The sequence below is a fragment of the Pieris napi genome, chromosome 3 (genome assembly GCF_905475465.1).
Source record: "Pieris napi chromosome 3, ilPieNapi1.2, whole genome shotgun sequence".
Lineage (NCBI taxonomy): Eukaryota > Metazoa > Arthropoda > Insecta > Lepidoptera > Pieridae > Pieris > Pieris napi.
The window spans coordinates 1,252,682-1,275,746 of record NC_062236.1 but is presented as its reverse complement, the minus strand read 5'-3'; the positions used below and the strand labels follow the sequence as shown (position 1 = coordinate 1,275,746).

At 34.3% G+C, this 23,065-nt stretch overlaps 1 protein-coding gene across 4 annotated transcripts in view; it reads left to right on the top strand.

The window, feature by feature from the left end:
- The window catches only part of LOC125063741, a 94,281-nt gene that overhangs the window by 56,877 nt on the left and 14,339 nt on the right, over window positions 1-23,065 (top strand). For all 4 annotated transcript variants that reach the window (XR_007119559.1, XM_047670326.1, XM_047670327.1 and 1 more), the window contains exon 3: window positions 10,934-11,072. Coding sequence is in view for 3 of the 4 variants with exons in the window: in XM_047670326.1 (XP_047526282.1) it covers window positions 10,934-11,072 (139 nt within the window). In the remaining variant the exon portion in view is untranslated. The remainder of the gene's footprint in view (window positions 1-10,933; window positions 11,073-23,065) is intronic.

Genomic DNA, 23,065 nt, shown 5'->3' with positions numbered 1-23,065 from the left:
AAAGTTAATCAAAAGTCAAAATCATTTTTTATTCATATAGGTAACACAATGTACACTTATGAACGTCAAAAAAAAATACAATCAGCCCATTACCGAATCGTGTTTCACATTATTGAATGGATTATATGCCTGATAACAAAATAATATTATTAACACACGTATCTATTACACCAGTCTATTCCCACATGGGGGCAATTTGAAAATTAAGGGGGGGGGGGTCAAATTGGAAAATTTATAATTTTTTAAAAATAATTATTTGTATTTTTAGTATTTTTACTTAGTAAGGCTATGGTGGTGCATGGCACAAAAACGGTTCGGAAACACTGCACCAAAAGTGATCGGCGCAAATTAGCAATTTTTCCCCTAGCAACGCTTAGTGACCGGTTAAGAGCTTGACCTAAATAAATAAAGAGGGGAATTTCAAAGCGATTCGGTCACTTATCTTGTTGGGTCGTTACTGTGCAAATCCGATGGTTAGTCGACATATTCTTCTATTATAGATTTAGTTATTAAAAATTGTTATCAAATTGTCGAGGACAGTACTTGAAATATCTGCAGTGTTGGACTGAATTCAGTGTGCTACTCTAATCCTTGAGGTTATAGGTTCGATCCCCGGCTGTGCACGGTGCTCGTACGGTGAAGGAAAACATCGTGAGGCTTGCCTTAGACCCAAAAAGTCGACGGCTTGCGTCAGGCACAGAAGGCTGATCGCCTACTTGTCTATTAGATTAACAAATGATCATGACAACAGAAACAGAAATCAGAGGCCTAGACCTAAAAAGGTTATAGCACCATTGATTTATTTATTTGAAATATCTAAGTGACAAAGATGTACATACTACATTTAAGCTAATTTTAATTTAGATACTGTGGTGTTTAGTGTGTTATATCAATCGAACTTAAATCTAGTTCCAACAGCTGTCAAACTGTATGAAGTTTGACATACTTGACAGCGCTTAAGACGCTTGTTTATGAAAAAAAAATAGAACACAAGAACAGAGTGTCTTCCCTTTAATAGAGACTGTAAGTAGTGCTATTGGAGTCGCAGCTATCCATTGGTCTTAAACGTATATAAAATTTGCCACAAGGGCACAATTTCAACAAAGTAGATCGATTTGTAATACGACTGGCAATCGAATTGAGATAATAAAGGATATTCATAGCAGACTGTAACCAATCAAAAGTAGTGTAAACAACTCGCTGACATATCCCAAACAAATTAATAACGGCGCTTAAACAAAAACAAAGAGCGGTTTAATTAAAAGATCTAATTGGAAACAGTTTCACGACCGAACGTAATTAAAGCCACACGTATCCACTCTGAAGTTAATGCATTTCCCGAATTCGGGCGAGTTTCGGTCGATGTGGGGTGGCGCTGGTAACTCAGTCAACTTGGGAACCGGTAAATGTTCGTGTTAATTAGTGGCGGGCGACAAATTAAGGCACCTGGATAGCCGTTGTCTCACTTTGAATATAGCATTTGTAATACGACGTTAATGTGTTAACGATAGACGAGTGATTTATGCTTTTTTTTTTATGTAATAGAAGGCAAACGGGCAGGAGGCTCACCTGATGTTAAGTGATACCGCCGTCCATGGACACTTACAATGCCAGAAGGCTCGCAAGTGCGTTGCCGGCCTTTCAAGAATTGGTACGCTCTTTTCTTGAAGGACCCTAAGTCTTGTGTGCTTTTTGAAGTGAAATTTCTTTCGGCGCATGAGGGTAATATTTAACATTAGCGTCACGAAGATGTGCAGCGTTTTTCTCGAAGAAAAGGGAGAGAGCGATTGAGAGTGACAAGGAATTACCTGATAGAAATTCTATTTTTAAAATTAAAATTTCGTAAATAATTTAAATATTCAAAATAAATTATTGAAATCTCAAATGACGAATTGTAAATTAAAATGCCACGTGTTTTTATTATCGAAGAAATAAATTAAATTTATAATTTGTATTAATTTTCTACACTTTAAATATTTTAATGACAATTAAATTCCTAACATATCTTTCTATAAGTCTCGGAAATCTAAAGTTCTAGATTTGTATAAATATGAACAAAAAATTTATTTCATATCATTAAGTTTCTTTTTATTAGCAGTATTGGTTGGGCGCGACTTTTGAGGCTGTAGGTTCGAACCCCGGCTGTGCACTAATGGATTTTCTATGTGCGCGTTTATCACTTGCTCGTACGGTGAAAAAACATCGTTATAAAACCGGGTTTAAACCCAGAAAAACGCCGGTGTATGTCAAGCACAGAACGGTGACTTTTAGGGTGTGAATTAAGAAAAATAAAAGATGAAAAAATTTCAGAAAACTGAGGCTAAAAGGTTCTAGCGCCACTGGTTTTATTTTCATTACGTTGCTAGGTGAATTTCAATGTTAAATATTCAGATTGACATCCCTAAATTGAAACAAGCTATGAATGACACTATTAATACACGAAAGGCTCTATTTTCGCTCGAAAGATTTACGGGCTTCCGGAGGAAATAGAATAAATGGAGAAATCTGAGAGGGTGACTAACCTAAAGGACTAAAGGGCGTGGAAAGTATCCCTTTAATGTCGTTCATTAACTTGTTTTGTCTCACTTCCTTCTTTATTTATTGCATCACTTGTTCTAAGATTTATTCACTTGGAGTTCATTTACATGTAAGAGCAATCTTCGCCATTTCTGTGTCTATTCGCGTGATTTCTTTGGATAATTTTACAAATGTCAACATAAGTTTATTCATTAAGGTAAACAAGTACACTTATGAACGGCAGAAAAGAAGTTAAAATAATTCTAAATTTACATTTACTACCAGTTCGCGAGTCAAGGGCGTAGAGCGGGCGAGAAGAACTGGCAAGTAACTCTCCGCCAATCTTTTTAATCGCTAAGTTTTGTGTCATTCAAATTGTTTGAACTGGAGAAAATCAATCGCAAGGATTAGGATCATTTAAATATTCGTCTTACGTTCATATTTACGTTTTAAAAGGGCTTTGAATTTATTTAGTGATAATTCTCTAATTTCGCTCAGTAGTTTTATGTAAAAACGAATACAATTTCCATATAAGGAGTGGTTTATCTTCTGGTTGGTTGTACACTCAAATTAGGTCTGTTTTGAGTATTATACTGGTGAAAGTCACCATTTGTTTTAAAATCGTTTAAATTGTTTTGTACATACAACAAGGCTTCAAGAATATATTGACTAGATAGTGTCATAATATTTAATTGATTGATTGATTGATTAGCCTTTATTGCTGACACCCAGTACAATGTAATAACAATTATTTAAGTTACATAAAAAAAAACACTTAATTGTAACACATAAATATAACTTAATCTAATACATCATATGACCCGTTTTTGGTAATCAGCGTGTCCTGTGACACGTAGGCCTCTTCCAGCTGTTTCCATTCTTTTCTGTTATTTGCTCTTCTTGTCCAAGTTGTGCCTCCTATTATCTTAAAAAAGTAATTAAATGTTTAATTACTTAAACTTATTCCGTACCGACTCCCGCAACTATTTAAGTAACACTCTAATAATATTTTGTATGTGTGTGTAGGTAATGTATATTTCTCTAGTAGACCGTCATAAAAGGAATTGTCTGGTATAACATTTATGCTAATTGCGCAAATTGCGGCTCTTTCACTTGAACTGAATCAAGTGACTCATTGATTTGCAGTCCTTTGTTTTATTTTTGGTAGCAGGTGGGGGAAAACGGGTTTAATTGAATTCAAACGGATTGCAGTAGTGTCCATTATTTAACGATTTTTCCTTTGTGTATTGAGATTGGCTGATTCGGACCAGGGCGTTCATATGACCAAAGTTCAAAGCTGAAAAGATAAAAAATGTGTTTGAATGACTTGACAATTTAAAGGACAATATTTAATTCTCTTATAATAAACAGACTATTATGATATACTTTTTAGATAGATGTTGAGCGATAACTTTGAAATTGTTTTTCCGGTATGATTTTTTTACATTGAATAAGAGACTCACCTGATGTTAAGGGATACCGCCGCCCATGGACACTCTCAATGCTAGAGTGTGAGTGCGTTGCCGGCTTTTTAAGAATTGGTACGCTCTTTTCTTGAAGGACCCTAAGTCGAATTGGTTTGGAAATACTTCAGTAGGCTGCTGGTTCCACTTTGTGGTGGTGCGCGCAAAAACTGCCTTAGAAAACGCTCAGATTAATCTCTTATTATTACTCTTATCTTACTCTTACACGTACGAAAAATTATTTATAAATATTTTATATGTGCGTCCTTATATTATAAAAATCTAAAGAATCATGTACACAATCATATTTTGTTTTAATCTTATCGAGTATACAAAGTAATAACGAATTATTTTTTTAACATTTATTAATGCTTAATTTATATAAAAGAAAATACCAAAAACCACTAAGGTGCCTTAAAATTCCTAATTAAACAGTTTATATTTAGCAATTAATGCAAAAAAACATTAGAACAAACTGAGAGAAATCAGAGATTTTAAATTTAAAACAGCGCAATGAAACACGCACATTATTCAGTGAAATGTAACTATTAATTAGAATGTTGTCGTGTACTGACGCGTCCATCATTTGAATTGGATTTAGTGTATTGTAGGATATTGCTACGACGACGCTTAATGAAAGCCTACATGCACTGTTGTCTATAACTAGTCTGCTGTTGTATGGAAACCGATGTTGACTGAAATTGCCTTCTGAATGTATGGTTGTCTCGACGCATCCAAAGAAACCAATGTTTATTGGAATCATTTAAGTATAAAGACTCGGAGTACATTCTTATTGCCAAAGTTAAAATTTCGCCTATAATACACAGTAAATATATTTGATATAAATTTTGATAATATACGCCAAAACGTTTATTTTAATGAAATACCGCATTTACCATGGAGAGTATTCAGAGGAGTTGTTCGGTTTAATACCCGCAGCTGAGATTCATTTTCAGACGTCAAGGCATTAAGTCTATTTAGAACTTGATAATTGTTATTTACATTATCGAAATGCACCGTATTCTCTAGATTTGGTCTCCGGCGACGTTAAACTGTTCTCAGACCTTAAGAGAATGCTGGCTGGATAGAAAGTTTGCGTTGATGAAGACGTAATCGCCGAAACTGAAACCTATTTTTAGGCTAAAGACATCATACTATTAAATTGGTATCGAAAAAATGTATGACCGCTATTATTGTAATTTTTTTGCATACGAACTTTTTAGTTAATATAAACATTCGTATCCTATATTATGACTAGCGGACCCGTCAGACGTTGTCCTGCATGATATTTCAAGCAATTAGGATATTAAACAAAGTATGGAAGTACCGACAGCAGCGCCATCTGCCGGGCTGATTTGTGAATCTAAAACCATCCAGGGCTCCACCTAAACGCATTAAAATCGGTGCAGCCGTTTAAGAGGAGTTCAGTGACATATATACAGTATAAACTATACAGTATACACGTACAGTAGAATTATAACTATGTATATGTAAGCTATCGTATCTTGCAAATTGGATCAAGCTGCACACGGTGTGCCAATTTGAATGAGAATGGAAAAATGGATTGATGAAATAAAAAGAGAAGTTGGTGAAAACTGGATCACCAAAGCAGAAGACAGACAGATGTGGAGCAAAATGGAAGAGGCTTTTACCCGTAGAGGGGTCCATAATGATATATAAAAATGAATTTTTAATTTATTTATTAAATGATTTAAAAAAAATTATATACATTGAAAATATTAATTATAGTTGGAATTTATATTTAAGGATTATTAATAGTAATATTTTTTTTTTTTAATAAATGCACATATTATGTAATAGTTAATCATGTGATATACTTGTTTAATATATTATTCATTATGGAAATAAACGAGGCTATAATAATAATAATAATTCGTATTGCCATTGTACCTATAGTTCTAGGCTCGTTAATCTACCATTCAATGCTTTATAGACTTCCTTGTGACGCATTTGATAAATCGATTGTAAACTCATAAACATTCCGTTTCACGGTTTATATTACTTGATTAATAAAAACGGGCTAACACGTCCACGTTTAATTTGCAAGCGTTTGCACGCTCGTAGTAATTAATGTATCTGCGTGTTTGATCGTTGCAGTAGGTATATTGATGCACTGGATTCGAAAATAGACTGCGCGACGCTGATTTTGTACGTAACATTGTCCGAAATTGTTCATGTGTAACATATGCTTGGACATATACAGACAAGATAAAACGTAAAATCAGATCAGATCAGAACAATAATTATTATAATAAAATATCACACACAATATGCATTATCTACTAATACCCTAAACTGCTGGCATTAATGGCTCGAGCTGGATGTAGCTTGACCATGACAGAGATACCTGGAGATCCTTCGAGCGGTCCTCCGCAGGGGTTCTTGCAAACTGATCAGAAAATAGATATTATTTAGTATAGATACAAATAAGTGTAATTTATTTTCAATTAAATATTATTATAAGTTTATCATATATATACTATAATAGGAAGAGATGGTAAATCAAATTTTAATGTGGATGACATAAATTATCATTATTAACAACATTCAAAATCATTTATTCATTAAGTTAACACAGTGTACACTTATGAATGTCAATAAACAAATATAAATTTAATGCTTCTAATTTTAAATTTACTGATAGTTCTCAAATCAAGGGCGTAGAACGGACGAGAAGAACTGGCAATAAACTCTCCGCCACTCTTTTTAATCACCAAGTGTTTTTGTTTTACAAAATGTTTGTAAGGAGCTGCAACCATTACACCATGTTCCAAATGACATCTTGAATAATAAATTAATAATACAAAAAAAAGAAAATTTGACAAAAAAACATAAATACTATTTAATAAAAAACAAAGATTTGTCCTCTATCAGCAGTAGGTATGATAAAATAGGAGCACGCACTTACATTCTCGTGGGAACAACACGCATATATATATATTATGTGTGTATTATTAATACGTTTATTATTGAAACCGTAATAGTCCTGTGTGTTATTTTGATGCGCACATTACTATCATATTATTTATATATCAAGGACAGGTACCTACCCATTATAGCCATTATTATTTGTGAAGTAGATAATTTTCCTTAATCTGTGTTTTTGTTAGTAAAATTCTTACAAATGTAATGTCTAATGAAGGATTTCAACTAATGTAGCTAATAATAATTTGTGTCGAAATAAAGGTATAATAAAAAAATACTTAGATGAGATAATCTGGTTGATTGATTACGTAATTGAATAAGGTTTTTATGTTAGAGTAATTGGATGATGTAATGTCCTGTACTCGGTTTCGGGGCCTTGACTGGGATTATTAGTATTCTTTTGTTTTTAAAACAATGTTGGTCAAATGATTATGAGATTGTGATAAGATAGAGTGATTACGACGCACTATTTAGAGGTGCATTTATAAAGGTAAAAAGCGACCAGGGGACCTAAATCTCTGATCAGTGAGTTGGGGAGTAGCTTTCTGTGTGTAAGCTATTGTTTTCTTTCACAAGTATTACATATAACAAAGTCATACATACATGTACATTGTACAATGTACATATATTCAAGCAAATGAACGAATTTATTTAAGTCCGCAACTAACACTTGCTATTAAGGAAATGAGAATATAAGACGAAAACCAAAAGTTATTAACTATTAATTAAGCCTTACATTATGCCTAAAACAAGTGGCCATGGGTGCTTTAAAGACAACTATATGAGGGCGCCCGTTCTAGGAGGCAAACGGGCAGGAGATTCATCTGATGATAAGTGATGCCGCCGCCCATGGTCACTCACTTGCCAGAAGGCTCGCAAGTGCGTTGCCAACCTAAACCGTTTCAGTAACAAAGAAAATGTGTATAAAAACACTAAACTGTATATTGTTATGTAAAGATTGAAAATAAACGGGCTTCATTACAATTATCATAAACAAAGGACGCTTTACGCAATTAGATTTAAGAATATCGACATGTGCATTGTGCAACCTCCAGGCTCCGATACAGTCTATAAAAAAATACAATCTGAGACCAAGGCCACTGAATTATTATTCATAAAGTATATATGATAATTCTGTAAGCTATATCGCAGACATGGCGTAGAGCAATCAAAGTTAGTCGTCGAACTAATATTTGGTACTAAATTAGTTTGGCTTGTTAAGGTGCGGACATCCTTTGAGAGCCCCAGAAGCGAAGCAACTTTTTGTTACATGATCTACAGATTATGTATTTAACGTTTGGATTATAATTTATTATATTGCTACAAGTTTTATTTACAATTTTATAATATGTTTTTACAATTTTCTTATGTACTAGTAATAATAAAATTATTAAAAAAAAAATTAAAACAAATTTTAAAAGTTTGTTCCCTGTGACAGTGTACCTTTAACGCTGTATTGCGATACTTATTCGTTGAGCCAGGAAATCACCAGTTCTGGGGTCACCAGTACTATCTACCAGACACCAACTTAAATCTTTAATAAGCGCCTGTGCACTTGAACTCCACGGCCCAAGAGTCTCTACTTCAAAGGGAACAAATTCGAATTTGGTGAAAATTTGTGCCGTTTATTGCTAAAATCATTTAATTTAAAATAAGTTTGACTTGAAATATTTACATAAAGATATTTTAGTGATTGAATCACTCGAAAAGGATATGTTTTGACGAATCTTTTGTATCATTTCTAACTATAAAGCCCGTAAAAGAGAGCGGATTTTAATTAAAATATAAAATAATTATGGCTACTAAGTATAATTATGCTGACTTTATCATCTACAATACTTGTAAACTAAGATAATATTCATCAACAGTCTAAGTGTTCTGTTATGTTTTTGCATTCATATTTACTACACTAGTTTCACCAAAGCAGTGTTTAGTGGCTTCAGCGTACGACTCTCTCATTTGAGGTCGTAGGTTCGATCCCCGACTGTGCAACAATGGACTTTTTTTATATGTGCGAATTAACATTCGCTCGAACGGTGAAGGAAAACATCGTGAGGAAACCGGCTCTCCTTAGACCCAAAAAGTCTACGGCGTGTGTCAAGCACAGAAGTATAATCACCTACTTGCCTAATAGAGAGTCATGAAACAGATACTGAAATCTGAGGCCCAGACCTAAAGATGTTGTAGCGCCGATGGTTTTTGGTTTCACAAAAAAAAAAATAGTTCTGTTTAGGCGACTTACACCCTTCGCATCATATGAGTTTTCAAATTTATTTTTGATGCTGTTTTTTTTAAAAGACCTATCTAAATTGAAATATATTAGTCAAGCTCGTAGCAAAACAGCTAAAACTAAAGTTAACACGATGAACATATTGAATTCCCCACGAACATTATTGTCAATGCCAATTATTAAATGCATTTAGTCCTACGTACATTTATCGAGATTGCAATGGTCAGTGGGTATTGCTATTAGGTACAACCGTATGCAAATTGCTTCTGATAAGAGGTGGTTAATAATCTCGTGGCTTTAGGAGATTGTTTTAAGTGTAATTGATTCTCACGTAATAATATTAAAGTGACTTCGTTCGATTAAAGGACTTGTAACTTTCAAATATAGTATTGGAACGAAGTTCCTTATCGCGCGTTGTGAAAGGGGGCTAGACGGAAAAAATTCTTACGAAAAGTTGTCACGACACTTTTTTGCTGTTTGCTATTGTAATACACCGGTTCTCGTCCGATTACCGAGGTTAAGCAACGTCGGGCGAGGTCAGTACTTGGATGGGTGACCGCCTGGGAACACCTCGTGATGTTGGTTTTTTTTTTCGTGGTAAGATTGGTGTCGAGAAAATCTATCATACTATTATGATACCAATTAACATATAAATTAATCGAAAGGAATTTCGTTCCATCCGGGTGTCCCTTGACACCTCTAAAGTTTTCTTGTTTTTATATCGTTTCTTAAACTATATATATGTATATATTCTGCCGTTATTGTTCCGCAAGGGCAGTGTTTAGAGGCTTCAGAATTCGACTCTCAGCCATGAGGTCGTAGGTTTGAGCTCCGGCTGTGCACCAATGGACTTTTTTCAGACACAATAAGTCGACGGTGTGTTAGGCATAGGAGGCTGATCACCTATTTGCCTATTAGATTGACAAATGATTATGAATCAGATACAGAAATCTGATGCCCTAACTACTTACGATTTCTTATTTTCTTATAACACCAGAAAGTGTTTTAATTATAAATATGTAATCTTTTGTACAACTTTATTTTATGGTAAATATTTTCTCTGATTTTGTTATGTTTCATGTTTTTTAATAAAATATTTCTTCGGTGAGTTTATATATATGTACTAGTGTTACTTATAAATAAATAAAATTTAGTCATATTTATTGTAAGGCAGTATAAGTTACATACAATAAAGGTTAACTTAGGAGAGGCATTAGCAAACTGAGCCCCGTAAACCAATATCGCTTCTACTCTTGCTAAGCCGAGTAAAAGCTTAAAGCTTCTGGAGCTTAGGTGCTGACATGGTAATGAACTTACACAGTCATTCAATTTAAAGATTAATGACTGAATTAAAATATGTATTAAAACGAAATGTAATATATAAATTTCTCGTGTCCCAACGTCCGTTGCCATACTCTTTCGAAACGGCTCGACCGATTCGTATGAATTTTTTATGCATATTCAGTAAGTCTGAGAATCGGCTACTATCTATCTTTCAGGACCTAAGTGATAAGGAGTGTCCACCCCAAAAAAATATTTTTTATTTTTTAGACAATTTTTTATTTTTTTATGATACAACATACAAAAATACGTACAACCCCTAATTTTCACCCTCTACGATCAACCCCTATTTTTATTATACTAGATAGTTATTTTGTGGCCGGTTGGGGAAAGTTCGCACTAAAAACGACTTCTACTTATATGATGTTTAAAGTTTTGATTGAAAATAAGTTTTCCAGTTTCTAGAAAATGCTAATTGTTTTTCGTTTGTTTACAGGTGGTGAGCAAACCGTACCAAGCAGCCTCCGGCGCAGAGTTGACCAAACTGTGTAACCATAAACGGAAATTGCTCGCGACGTTACAAGCGCGCGCGCAGTCACCAGCCACGCCACCGCCCCAGACTGAACAGAAGAAAGGTAAGCAATTGACGCGAGTATATATACAGTTATGTATAAATTGTATAATTATTTAGTTTGAATATAAGAGACACCTCATGACGCAATTCGAAATTAAGAATTAGTAATTCTATTGGTTTTCTTGTATTATACACACGTGTGTATTGAATTATAGTCAATCAAAACGTGGAAATTACTCGAATTTGTTTGAATGAGACAAAATAACGCCAGAAAATGTGCAGGCTCGGATAGAACAGGGACACACAGACAGGAGGCTCACCTGATGTTTATGATAAACCCGTGGAAACTCTCAATGCTACGACTTTCAAGGCTCGCGAGTACGTTGCCGGCCTTAAGAATTAGTACGCTCTTTTCTTGAAGGACCCTAAGTCGTATTTGTTCGGATACACTTCAGCTGGTGGCTCAGTTATAGACCAACGGACGTCGAGGTGATATGGGTGGAATTTTGTATTCTGCCATGCTGTCCGATTATGAAACAGTTCTATAGCGTTGCAATACAGTTTACACTGTAATTGCTATTATCTCTGATTTATTTATAGTTCAATGTGTCTATTTATTTATTACAAGTATTTATTTCGTATTAATTAATACAGCTAACAGAAATTATATACAACAAAAACAATTATACTAAAGGTAGAAGTATAGCCGAAGATGGAATACATAATATATACAAAAATTTACAAAACTTAGAAAGGAATGGTGTGAGAATGAGTGTACGTATATGAGGGTGTATACTGTATATGTGGGGATATTCTTAATACTCCTTTTGAGCAAATTCCGTGATAGCTTAAACAAGTCAAGGCTTAAATATTGGTCGTTGTATGTCCGGGCTGCGCGATACGAAACTGAGTTTTTTGCATAGTTAGTGTTTATGTGAGGAACGTGAAACAAAGCACGATTCTGGTAGACAATAGTTTAAAAAAATAAATAATAGTTTAAAAAAACTGCTCGATAGACGAAAAATATGGCACAGAGCGCCCCACGCTTTTTCACAATAATACCAGTATTTTTTGTTCATTACCATTTTCAGCCTAAATTAGGAATTATTTTTCACTTTTTAGTTTGATGTGCTTTAAAAGCCTGTTTTTTTAGTTTTTTTAACTATTATTTATTTTTTATTTTTTAGTTAAACTTTTTTTATTTTTTTCATTTTTTTTTCGGATTATTACATTGTCATCGATCTTTGACAGGTGCGGAAAGTTTGAATTAAATTTGTCCGTTAAAAGTGGGTCAAAATCGAGTCCGAAGGAGTCGGTTACATACGTACATACATACAGGTGAAGCTAATATAAAGCGTGTAAAAAATAAGCATATCAAATTATGCAGAGCACTGATGGATACGTAATTTCAATACCTACAAATAAAGCGATTTCAAAACTTACTCAATTAGTAATTAATTGATGTTTCAATTTGGATGTTAATTTAAATTACGTAATTTAATCTGGATTGACGGGGACGGGGATGTAACAATAAACAAATTATGAACAAGGATGACGTTTGAATAAAGGAGGGCGGGCAGGTTTGTGGGTGGCATTTAAGCTTCCCTTAGTTAGCCTGTGGATTATGAGCTCTTGGGTTCAATTCCTGGCTAATTAAACACGTTATTATTTTTTAAGAAATCGTACATACCTCGTACGCATGTAATTGGTTTTGTTTCCCTACGTGCGGCCCACGCCCCACATCAATCAGATTGAATTTCAGTTTTTCATTATATGTTATTAATTTACTTATTTTGTTTTGTTAGCAATTTTCTATTGATTTCTTCCTAAAAACTATCCTGTAAGTTCTTAAGTGAACAATTCAATTTTAATATTAAAAATTATGTATATTTTGGGTGCGTAAGAATTTTAGAAAGGCTAAGTTGGGACATGGCCCTAAAAAAGGTTGGGATACACAAGTCAGCAGTCCAGCTCTTATGTATACTGTGGTCGTGTGTGGTACTGTGTGTATATGAGACGAAAAGGGAATCCATCTGTTTGGCAATTATCAATAGAGATAACCCGTAAAAGTCGGCTTCGAAAACATTATTATTACCTGACTGATGAAATGATTCATACCAATTTCGAATATTCAATAGTTTTATTGTGTGTCGGGAGTGAACTTATGCATTTGTAATTAATTTATGATAATTGATTTTTTGATTATTTTCTAATGCGGTAAAGATATAATCGGCATTTTTCGGATAAACTTGAAGTACACCACATCCTATATAATTGGGGGATCCTCCACAGCTGAAACTTGTGGTACTCTCTGGTGTGATCTCTGTTCAAACTCTACCTTCATACTTTTCAAGGCGGGCTCTGGGAGTCTCTCACCGCACGAAACGAAAGTATAATAGTATAAGATGAACCCATTGCATCACTTGACACCGGTTTTCTGTGAGACAGTGGTACTGCCTCTGACTGTCCTTTGGGCTGAATCCCGAAAGCAACAGCATGGCACTCCTAAATTTAAATAAACAAATAGGTAAGTATTCCAAAAGGAATTACGTCCAACCTTGATAACAGCCTTGACAAGACGTATCGCAATATTAGGGATGACAAATCTCATTTCGTGTTTCCTTAAATTGTTTTCCTTAACTTTGTCAAGCTAAGCCCCCGTAGATAGGGCGACCTACTTTTTCGATTGAAGACTTGACCTCATTCGCTTCTTATTTTACATACAAATTGCTAATGCGCTGGAACCTTGTCACATTCACGCATGAATTGCGACGTATTTAATTGATATTTTTCATCATAAAGAAGTAAAAATATATATAATTAAGCGAATAAGTATTTTAAAAAAGAAAATTACTAGTAAAAACTAAAATTTGTAGTTGGAAGTGTAATATTTTAGAATTGATAGATTGTAACTTATACTTTACTTCTTTCCGGGACACAGCATCGGCCACTGGTAATATAACCTGTGACAGAGGTTACATCACCAGTGCAATCAGTCAACCCCCTTCCTAGTGGTTGTGCCTTGCTGTTGCTTTGGGGCTTAAGAAAATAATCAATTATCATAAATTAATTATACTATCCGTATTAGGTATTACGTATTTAATTATTTTTATTGATTTTCTCTCTCTATTATATCGCTATTCGTAAATATTTTAGCCTTTTTGTATATATTATGGCGTATTAATTGTTTTTGTTGTAAATAAAAAATCAATGGCGCTACAGCCTTCTTAGGTCTGGGCCTCAGATTTCTGTATCTGTTTCATGATCATTTGGTAATCTAATAGGCAATCCATTGGTGCACAGCCTGGGATCGAACCTACGACCTCAGGAATGTCGCACTAGGCTAACACTGCTCTATAATTGATGTTAGCTGTAGGAATACAAAAGAAATTAATAAGCTCAGTGCAACACAACACAAAAACAACAACCTTTAAATGTCTATACAAACAGATGTATTGATTAAGTATACAAGATTTACTTTTGATCCGATTATTCGAAGCATTCCTGCGTCTTGTTTTCATCCAATTACGAGCAAGTTGAACCAGATTATTCAGTGATCCGGTAGTACGACAGATGTGTTGTATAGATTCGACAAATAGTGATTATGTCAATCTAATATTGTTAAAAGTTATTATGCTTTTGTTTCATTTCATTGTTTTTTTATCACTTACAAATATTTATTTATTGAATTAAAATTATGTCTACACTAATATTATAAAGAGGAAAACTTTGTTTGTTTGTTTGTTTGTTTGTTTGATTGTAATGAATAGGCTCATAGACTACTGGACCGATTTTAAAAATTCTTTCACCATTCGAAAGCTACATTATCCACGAGTAATATAGGCTATATTTAATTTTGAACAAAAATAGGGTTCCGTAAGATATTAGGGTTTTTCGGACACAAGGTGTAAAAAATCAACCAAAAAAGTTACTTATTGTTACTTATTACTTATTGCGTACCCTGCCTAAACTATTAAAGATAGAACCATAAAATGTTCTAAGTAATTGTAGATCTTATAAATATCTACAAAAAAGTCCGCGACACACTATACCTATCGAGTGTCCTATATATGTCGAGTGAGGCACAATAACCATAAATGATATAATGACATGGCAAAACGGCGTTTGCCGGATCAGCTAGTATAAAATAAAAAGAAGCAGCGGATTATGTATGTGATAGACACTTAACAATGCTTTCTTTAAAATTTATCAGCCAACTACCGAATATATCAATCAAATAGTTGGCATCTTGTCAAATTTGCTCTCCACGAAAACAATTGAGCGTTTCTTTTTGCCGCTCACCACTACTATGTGGAACCAGCTGCCCACTGAAGTATTTAAGTAGCATAACAATTCTTCAAAGGCCGACAACACACTTGCGAGCCTTACGGCTATGGGTATCACTTAACATCAGATGAGCCTCCTGCCCGTTTACCTATTGTTACATAAAAAAAGGATAGGCTTTTTCGAAACTTAATTTTAAATACAAATACTGTACTTCTTTAACATAAAAATACATACAAAGTAGATACATATGAATGATCATTAAGTTGTTGTTTACATCCCTTTAAGCAAGGCTGTGATGGGAGGTCCCACCCTATCCAGTTTGACAGCAATATATAAATATACCACTAAGGAATATTATTTTAACATACACATATTATTAGTCGTAGTAGAGCAGTGTTGGCCTAGACTTCAGCGACTCTCATGACTGAGGTCGTAGATTCGATCCCCGGCTGTGCACCAATGGACGTTCGTTATATGAGCGCATTTAACATTCGCTATGTAAAGTCGACGGCGTGTGTCAGGCACAGGAGGCTGTTCACCCAGATACAAAAATCTGAGGTCCACCTAAAAAGGTTGTTGCCCCACTGATTTATTCATTTATATTTTTAGTCCATGTGTGGTGTGAGCCTTGGAGTGATGGTGTGTGTGAGTAAATGTATGATTTCAACACATACATATAGTCGTAATTAACATTCAGCAAATTATAAGCCTCACAAAACACAAGTACCTCTTATCTACATCTAAAAATGAAAAACAAAAAACTCTACCGCAAATATCGTGTCCCTGACCTTAATTCAACTTGCGGTGTTATTTTTGTACACGTGTTTGAAGTATACTCGACAAGATACACATCTTTTATGACACACCTTTATTAATTAAAGAATTTGTGTAAAATTTATGTGTATTTAGGTGATTTAACATTGAAATAACATTATTGTTATTGGTAGGTTTCGTTTAAGTATTACGTAAGCAGATTTACTCCAATTTATCCACCCTCCTCCTCTTGTCAGCAAAAGTAAGCCAAGCTCTCAAAAATAATAGTACCTGAACGTATTCATTTTTTGTAGGAATCCTCGAAAATGCATTGCGTTTTCAATCACCAAATATGAAAATCAAAGACTTATTTTTAATAATTACTTAAATTGTTCTCTTCGAATTCTTCGCGATTTTAACGGATTGAACACAGCTTATCCGGAGCTGGATATATTCAGTAGTGGGCTGATCGGTTTTAGAGAAAGCAAAGAAAAGAAAAGCTGATGATTTTTTTATTTTTTTCTGCACTAAGTGCCAACAAATCTCTATAATTTTATTATATTTTGTTGTGTGCTTGTATTATCTTGTACATGTTTTAATTGTATTTTTTTTAATTTTAAATTTCTATTTTTTTTTGTGAAACTTATGTTTACATTAATTGTCACACATTTTAGATGTAAGATTTTGTAAAATAATTAGTAGTTTAAGTACTGTGTGTAATGTCGTAAGCATAATAACTAAATAAAAAAATTACGAAAGTGATACAGAAATCTTAGGCCCAGGGCAAAACTTAAAAGGTTGTAGCGCCACTGGTTTTTTTAGTCTTATTTGTACTTTTTATACCTTAGCGACCATCTCAATGTACCTATCTACAAATCGACAACTAATAAAAATAGCGTTTATTCGAGTACGACACTACACTATAAATACACTAAGTCCATGTCATTTATGTTTTACACTAGTATTCAACCTCCGATGGAGTGAAGGACTCCTCCAAATTCTTCAATCTTTAATTTAATATCAAAGAACTATCCAGAATTACGTGACATTCTTTCCCTATCTTAATAATTAACTCACATTTAATCGGACATTCGGCAAGTGTTTGCCCTAAATGTATAATGATGTCCTTTGAGTAATTTTTATTCGATTTGTAAGGTTTGAGCGCTTCAATGTTATTCGCAGGGGTCTATCCAGTTACGCGTAGTTGAAACCTATGTTCACGTGTAGAGGCGGTAGCGTGAGCGATATATCACTGCTAAATATTTTCGTATATTTATTTTAAGAAGCATGAATATACTTAATATGAATCATAATTTAGTAGCGGACCACATTTTTCTGTATTTGTTATGTTCCTTTAAAACCAGTTAGACAAGCGTTTGTGTTACTGAGGCGAATCTAAGATTCTAAGATAACGCCTGCGTTGAAGATGTTCATTTGTTCTTCACTTAAACTGTGCCATGTGTTAAGAAAAGAGACGCAGGGTGAGAGTTTCATATCTTAGCAAAAGCAAAAAAGCAAAACGGGGCATTCGAGCACTCGTGAACTGCGCATCTACAAATATTCAAAGATCCTGCATCTTGGTGCACGGCCTCTTGAGATTTTTTACAAATATCGCGTTTACACACTCGTCCTGCCCACTTCCCTATTCACTACCGCTGAATGTAAAACTGGTATCAAAACGAATCAAATTAAGATTATAAAAATAATAAAAAAATAAAAAGATTTTTAATCATTCGACAACAATTCATTATATTGTGTAAGATTTAGGAACCCTTTTAAGGAAATAAATACCTGTTCCCAGCTCTTCCATAACAAACTTAATAGTAAATTCCATAAAAGATTGACTAAAACGAGTGTATAAAATCGCCAACGCTTCCCACGTGCTCTCTCTATTTGCGACGTATTTTACAAGCCTTCGATTCGCCTACTCGTAATCCGGATTTGTTTCCTGTAGGGTGCAACCTGTGTAGTGTAGACGGGAAAGAAACACGACACATTATTTAAACTAGGGATTTTGCTTTTGTTTATTTTTTGGATCTGTTTCCCTTCAATGTTATAGATAACGCACTTGGCTACGAACCCACAGTCTTAGGGTTGAGAACTTAGGCTAACACTGGTCAATTGTATCCGGATATTTTATATTTGTTTGTTAGTTTACGTCACTTAAAACTTATTAAAAAAAGTATTGTGGGTAGTTCCATAATGGTGGCGGTCAAACTCAATTTGTGACATAACCAACAAAAAAAATTACAAATCTCATTTTAAGATTATTATATAATATTTCCCTACATATAAAAACGCTATATACGTTTCTCTTTCTGCTGGGCCTCAGATTTCTGTATCTGTTTCATGATCGTTTGTCAATCTAATAGGCAAGTAGATGATCGGCCAACTGTGCCTGATACGCTGTCGGCCTTTTGGGTCTAAGACAACAAAAACAGGAACATTGTTTTGATCTCAGAGATGAGAGTCGCACGTAGATAGAAAACTACCCTCATAACTTTTTGTCTAACGAACTTTTCTAGTTATTAATTAATTCCTTTAATAAATGAATAAGATTGTGAACTTTTATTCTGTCTTATCTTATAATGAGTAAAGAATCATTTTAAAGCTAGTTACATAGTAAACGGAGCAACATTGCCAAAGTGGTTGTATGGGAGTTTGTAACAAAGAGGGTAGCGGCTTCTTTGTTGATAAGTGCCGGGAGGGAGTGATCTAGGGTTGCCAGTCAAATTAAAATACGTATCGCTAATATTAAATTTGAAAATTTTGTATTGTTTATAAATATAATCCATAAAGATACTAATTAATGTATACCCATTTAATTATGATTAATTAACACCAAGGAGAAGAAGGCAAGCAAAGATGGATAGAAGATATAGAAGTGTTAGCAGGAAGCTATTGAAGGAAGAATGCCATGGATAGAGATATTTCGAAAAAGCTGGCGGAGACCTTTACCCGTGAAGGGGTAACAATGGTACAGAAGGAAGATAGGATATTGAGTAATAAAGAAAAAAAATATAACAAATCTAAACAGTTAAACTGTTTGTATAGAATGAAAATGAACGGGCTTTATTATTATTAATGAACTAGCAAATGGAACTAGTAAATATCGTGAGGCATGTCTGGCATATATTATATATTATTAAAAACACCTAGGCTTGAGTATCCAGCCTCTAGTTTTATATACAAATCTTTAAAACAAATGTACACTTATGAACGTCAAAAAAGAAATATACATTAAATGCTTCTAATTTTGCATTTACTTCCAGTTCTCAAATCAAGGGCGTAGAACGGAAGAGAAGAACTGGGAATAAATTCTCCGCCGCTCTTTTTAGTCGCCTAGTTTTTTGTTTTACACAACGTTTGTAATAAGCAACCATTACACCATGTTCCACATGCTTAGTAATAAATAATAATAACATAAATTAAAAACAAAGATTTGTCCTCTCAAATGTCGAACAGATTTAATTCACTTATATACTAAGACCAATGACATACACATCACAACAATATAGCCATTAAAATGTCACAAACCAATTGAAACATCAAAACTTAAAGATTTATACATTAAAAAAGAAGGTCCTTATAAAAACACTATTAGTGCTTAAACATCAGTGTGACAACCCTACCCCAGGGGGGTGTTTAGCGCCTGAATAGTGAGAAGTGCAGTCCGGCAGGGAGTAACAACCCGAGACTGCAATGCAATGAATACTTACCTCTTGCGATTTCTCTTGCCCTGGTACTTGGTTCTGAGATTACGTCATTTTCCTTTGAACGATTTTCTTTAAGAAAATTATTTTCGCATTTAAAAAAAAGCCTTTTTCCTATTAATATTTATTTATTTATTAATAATTTGGAATAATTTTGGATTTAAGTTACTTAATTGTTAACAAAATTAAACCAAACAAACAATGTTGGCATAGCTTATAGCCCAGTTTTTCATCTCTTCATTAAAGCTTCAATACACACACACACACATATAACACTAACCACTTTGTTAACGATGATTCAGAATATTTAACTGTAAAACAAAGCATAATAGCAAGTAGAGTCGACACGTTTTATTGCATTGAGGCGAGCCCCCACCCACCCACTGTCCTGGCCATTGCCCCACAAGTTAATCTTATAATAACGAAAATATTTGTCCAGATTAAAGGTCGATGACCCTTGTTTATCTCTGGATAAACTAGGCTTTGAATTATAAAGGTTGTGTAAGATTTGTCTAAGTAATTGGCATGAAGGAAAAACATCACTGCCACGCCTTAGATGGGCGTCGTGATTTATTGATTACAATGACTTCTATACTTCATATGTGTTGAATTTTGACGTGTGAGTCAGTTTGTGTCAAGTCTCGTTACATGAGAAATCGACTTTTGTCTGACAGGTCACCTACCTATCTAGAAAAAAAAATGAGGAAATAGATGTAGAATTATAAAAGTGTTAAAGTGACACTATCACTAATTAATACACTTAAGTATTTCCGAACCAATTCGACTTAGGGTCCTTCAAGAAAAGAACGTACCAATTCTTAAAAGGCCGGCAACGCACTCGTGAGCCCTGTGGCATCGAGAGTATCCATGGGCGGCGGTATCACTTACCAGGTGAGCCTCCTGCCCGTTTTCCCCCTGTTCTATAAAAAAAAAAGTAAGAAGTGTTGGCCTATTGGCTTCAGCGTGCAACGCTCATCCCTAAGGTCGTAGGTTCGATCCCCGGCCGTGCACCAATGTACTTTCTATGTTCGGATTTTACATTCGCTCGAACTGTGAAAGAAAACATCGTGAATAAATCGGCTTGCCTTTCATCCAAAAAGTCAACGGCGTGTGCCTGCCTAGTTGCCTATTATTAAATGATCTTGAAACAGATACAGAAATGAGACCCAGAACTAAAAAGGTTGTAACACTTTTTTTATCTAGACATGAAAATCATTTCTATGTTTGAAATCGTTTTTCCTATATTGAATGACATTGTTAAACTCGCTAGTCTAGTACACGCTCTTTGACAATCTAATAAGATTTATGATAGAGTCTAGACGACTCTCGAAGTTAAATCGCTTGAAGTACTTAAAGCTTTTGATACATTAACGTCTTAAACGAATTCTAGGATTGAGACAAACTGTAATTTTGTCTTTACATATATATTGTTCGTGTGTTAAAACATATTTAAAATATATAACTTTGTTACATAAACATATGTTTAATTACATGGTTCTTATTAAATGAAATTATCAAAATAAATGTATAAATTTATCGAAAGCTTATTTGCAAGAATATGGTACAAAAATGTTTTGGTGGTACAATCTTAACATTGCATATTATGCCACATATAATGGCGTGCAAATTTGTCAAAAATTTTAAAAGGTAGAATTTTACATAATACTTACATTATCAATCATATCATCAAAGTCAATTTCTCCATCAAAACATTATTAAAAAATATCCAAAAGTAGAATATCTAGTACGAATATCTTTGTAAGTTTTTGGTAAATTATTTTAAAAGGTACAAAAGTACATTTCGTCTCCCCTATTCGGGCGCCACCCGAGGTACATTGTTCCAGCTTGTCACTAACAATATCGTATTCATGACTACACATTCCTGTTATACAACCATTGCGATGATCATTTATAAAGTTAGGTACTAAATTTAACTTTATCGAGCATCCCAATCTGACTTAAGATCCGAAAAATGTAGTAGTAGTATTTTTAATAGAAGAAAACTAAAATGAACAATGAATCACAGGTAATAACTGTTTCGTTTAATGTAAGCACTGATTACACAAGCTAATAACTCTTTGTTTGCGCCTGTTCTACGCTACATTTACTTTTCTAATTAATGTCTGTAACTGTAATATTAAACACTGAACCGCAACGCAAATTAAAATTAATTCACCTAAATCAAGCAAAGACTGTATGGAAAGGACCAAGAGGAAGAAGGAGAAGATGTCGTCCGAAACGAATGGAGAAAGAAAGCCATAGACAGAGTCAATTGGAAAAGGCTGGAGGAGTTCTTTACCCGTGAAGGGGTTCCGATCGACGGTACTGAAGGAAGCTAGGATATAGGATAACAAGAAAAAAAATGTTAAATAATCTAAGTAATGTATTATTGTTTTTTTGTCATGATTGGAAATAAAACCGGGCTTTATTATTATTAAATCAAGCAAATTTATTTAAAATCTCCTAATAATCTTACATAAAATGACCAGTTAAATCGGGAAGTGTCCACCAGCCGCAGGATTGCGTAATTACCATCAAGGAAGTGAGCCGTTTGGGGGCCAGCAAAAACGTTGGCGATGCGATCACGAGCGGGAACAAAGCCCGGGCGTAATTTGAAACAATTGGTGGTTCAAAGCGGGCGGTGCGCACCCCGACTATTGATCTGTGCCCGCAGCGGCGCCTCACACCCCGTCGCCCCCTCTGACGCCCGGCGCCCCGCGTACCACCCCCGGCTCCTACCAGTATTTTAATTGCAAATCTGACGGGTAATGTGCAAATAGATAACGTTATTATACGCGGCTCGCTAATTATGATGCGATTGAATTACCGCCTTTTCTTTTTTTAATTGGCGGTTGTAGGTGATTAGATTTTGTTGTATCGCCTTGGGGTGCACCTGCTTAAATGCCTTATCTACGGTTAATGGTTTCTTTATCAGCGTTTTAGGGCTATGCGATAACGTAATTTTTTTGGGTTTTTAATTACGCATTCGTAAGAGTTTAAGAGTTTGTTTGCGAATGTAGTAAAACAGGCTAGGCTTACTTTAAAGAATAGATCTTATTGTTCATTTCGTATAATAATACGCGTTTAGTGAATTAGGGTCATGAAATGAATACGTATTTATCTATACTAATATCATAAAGAGGAAAGATTTGTATGTAAGTATGTTTGTAACGATTTGGCACAAAAAGTACTGGGCCGATTTTAAAAATTCTTTCAACATTTGAATGCTATTATCACTTATATAGGTTTTTAATTGCTAGAAAAAAATAAGGAAATATATTCGAAACCTCAGTGATGTTGT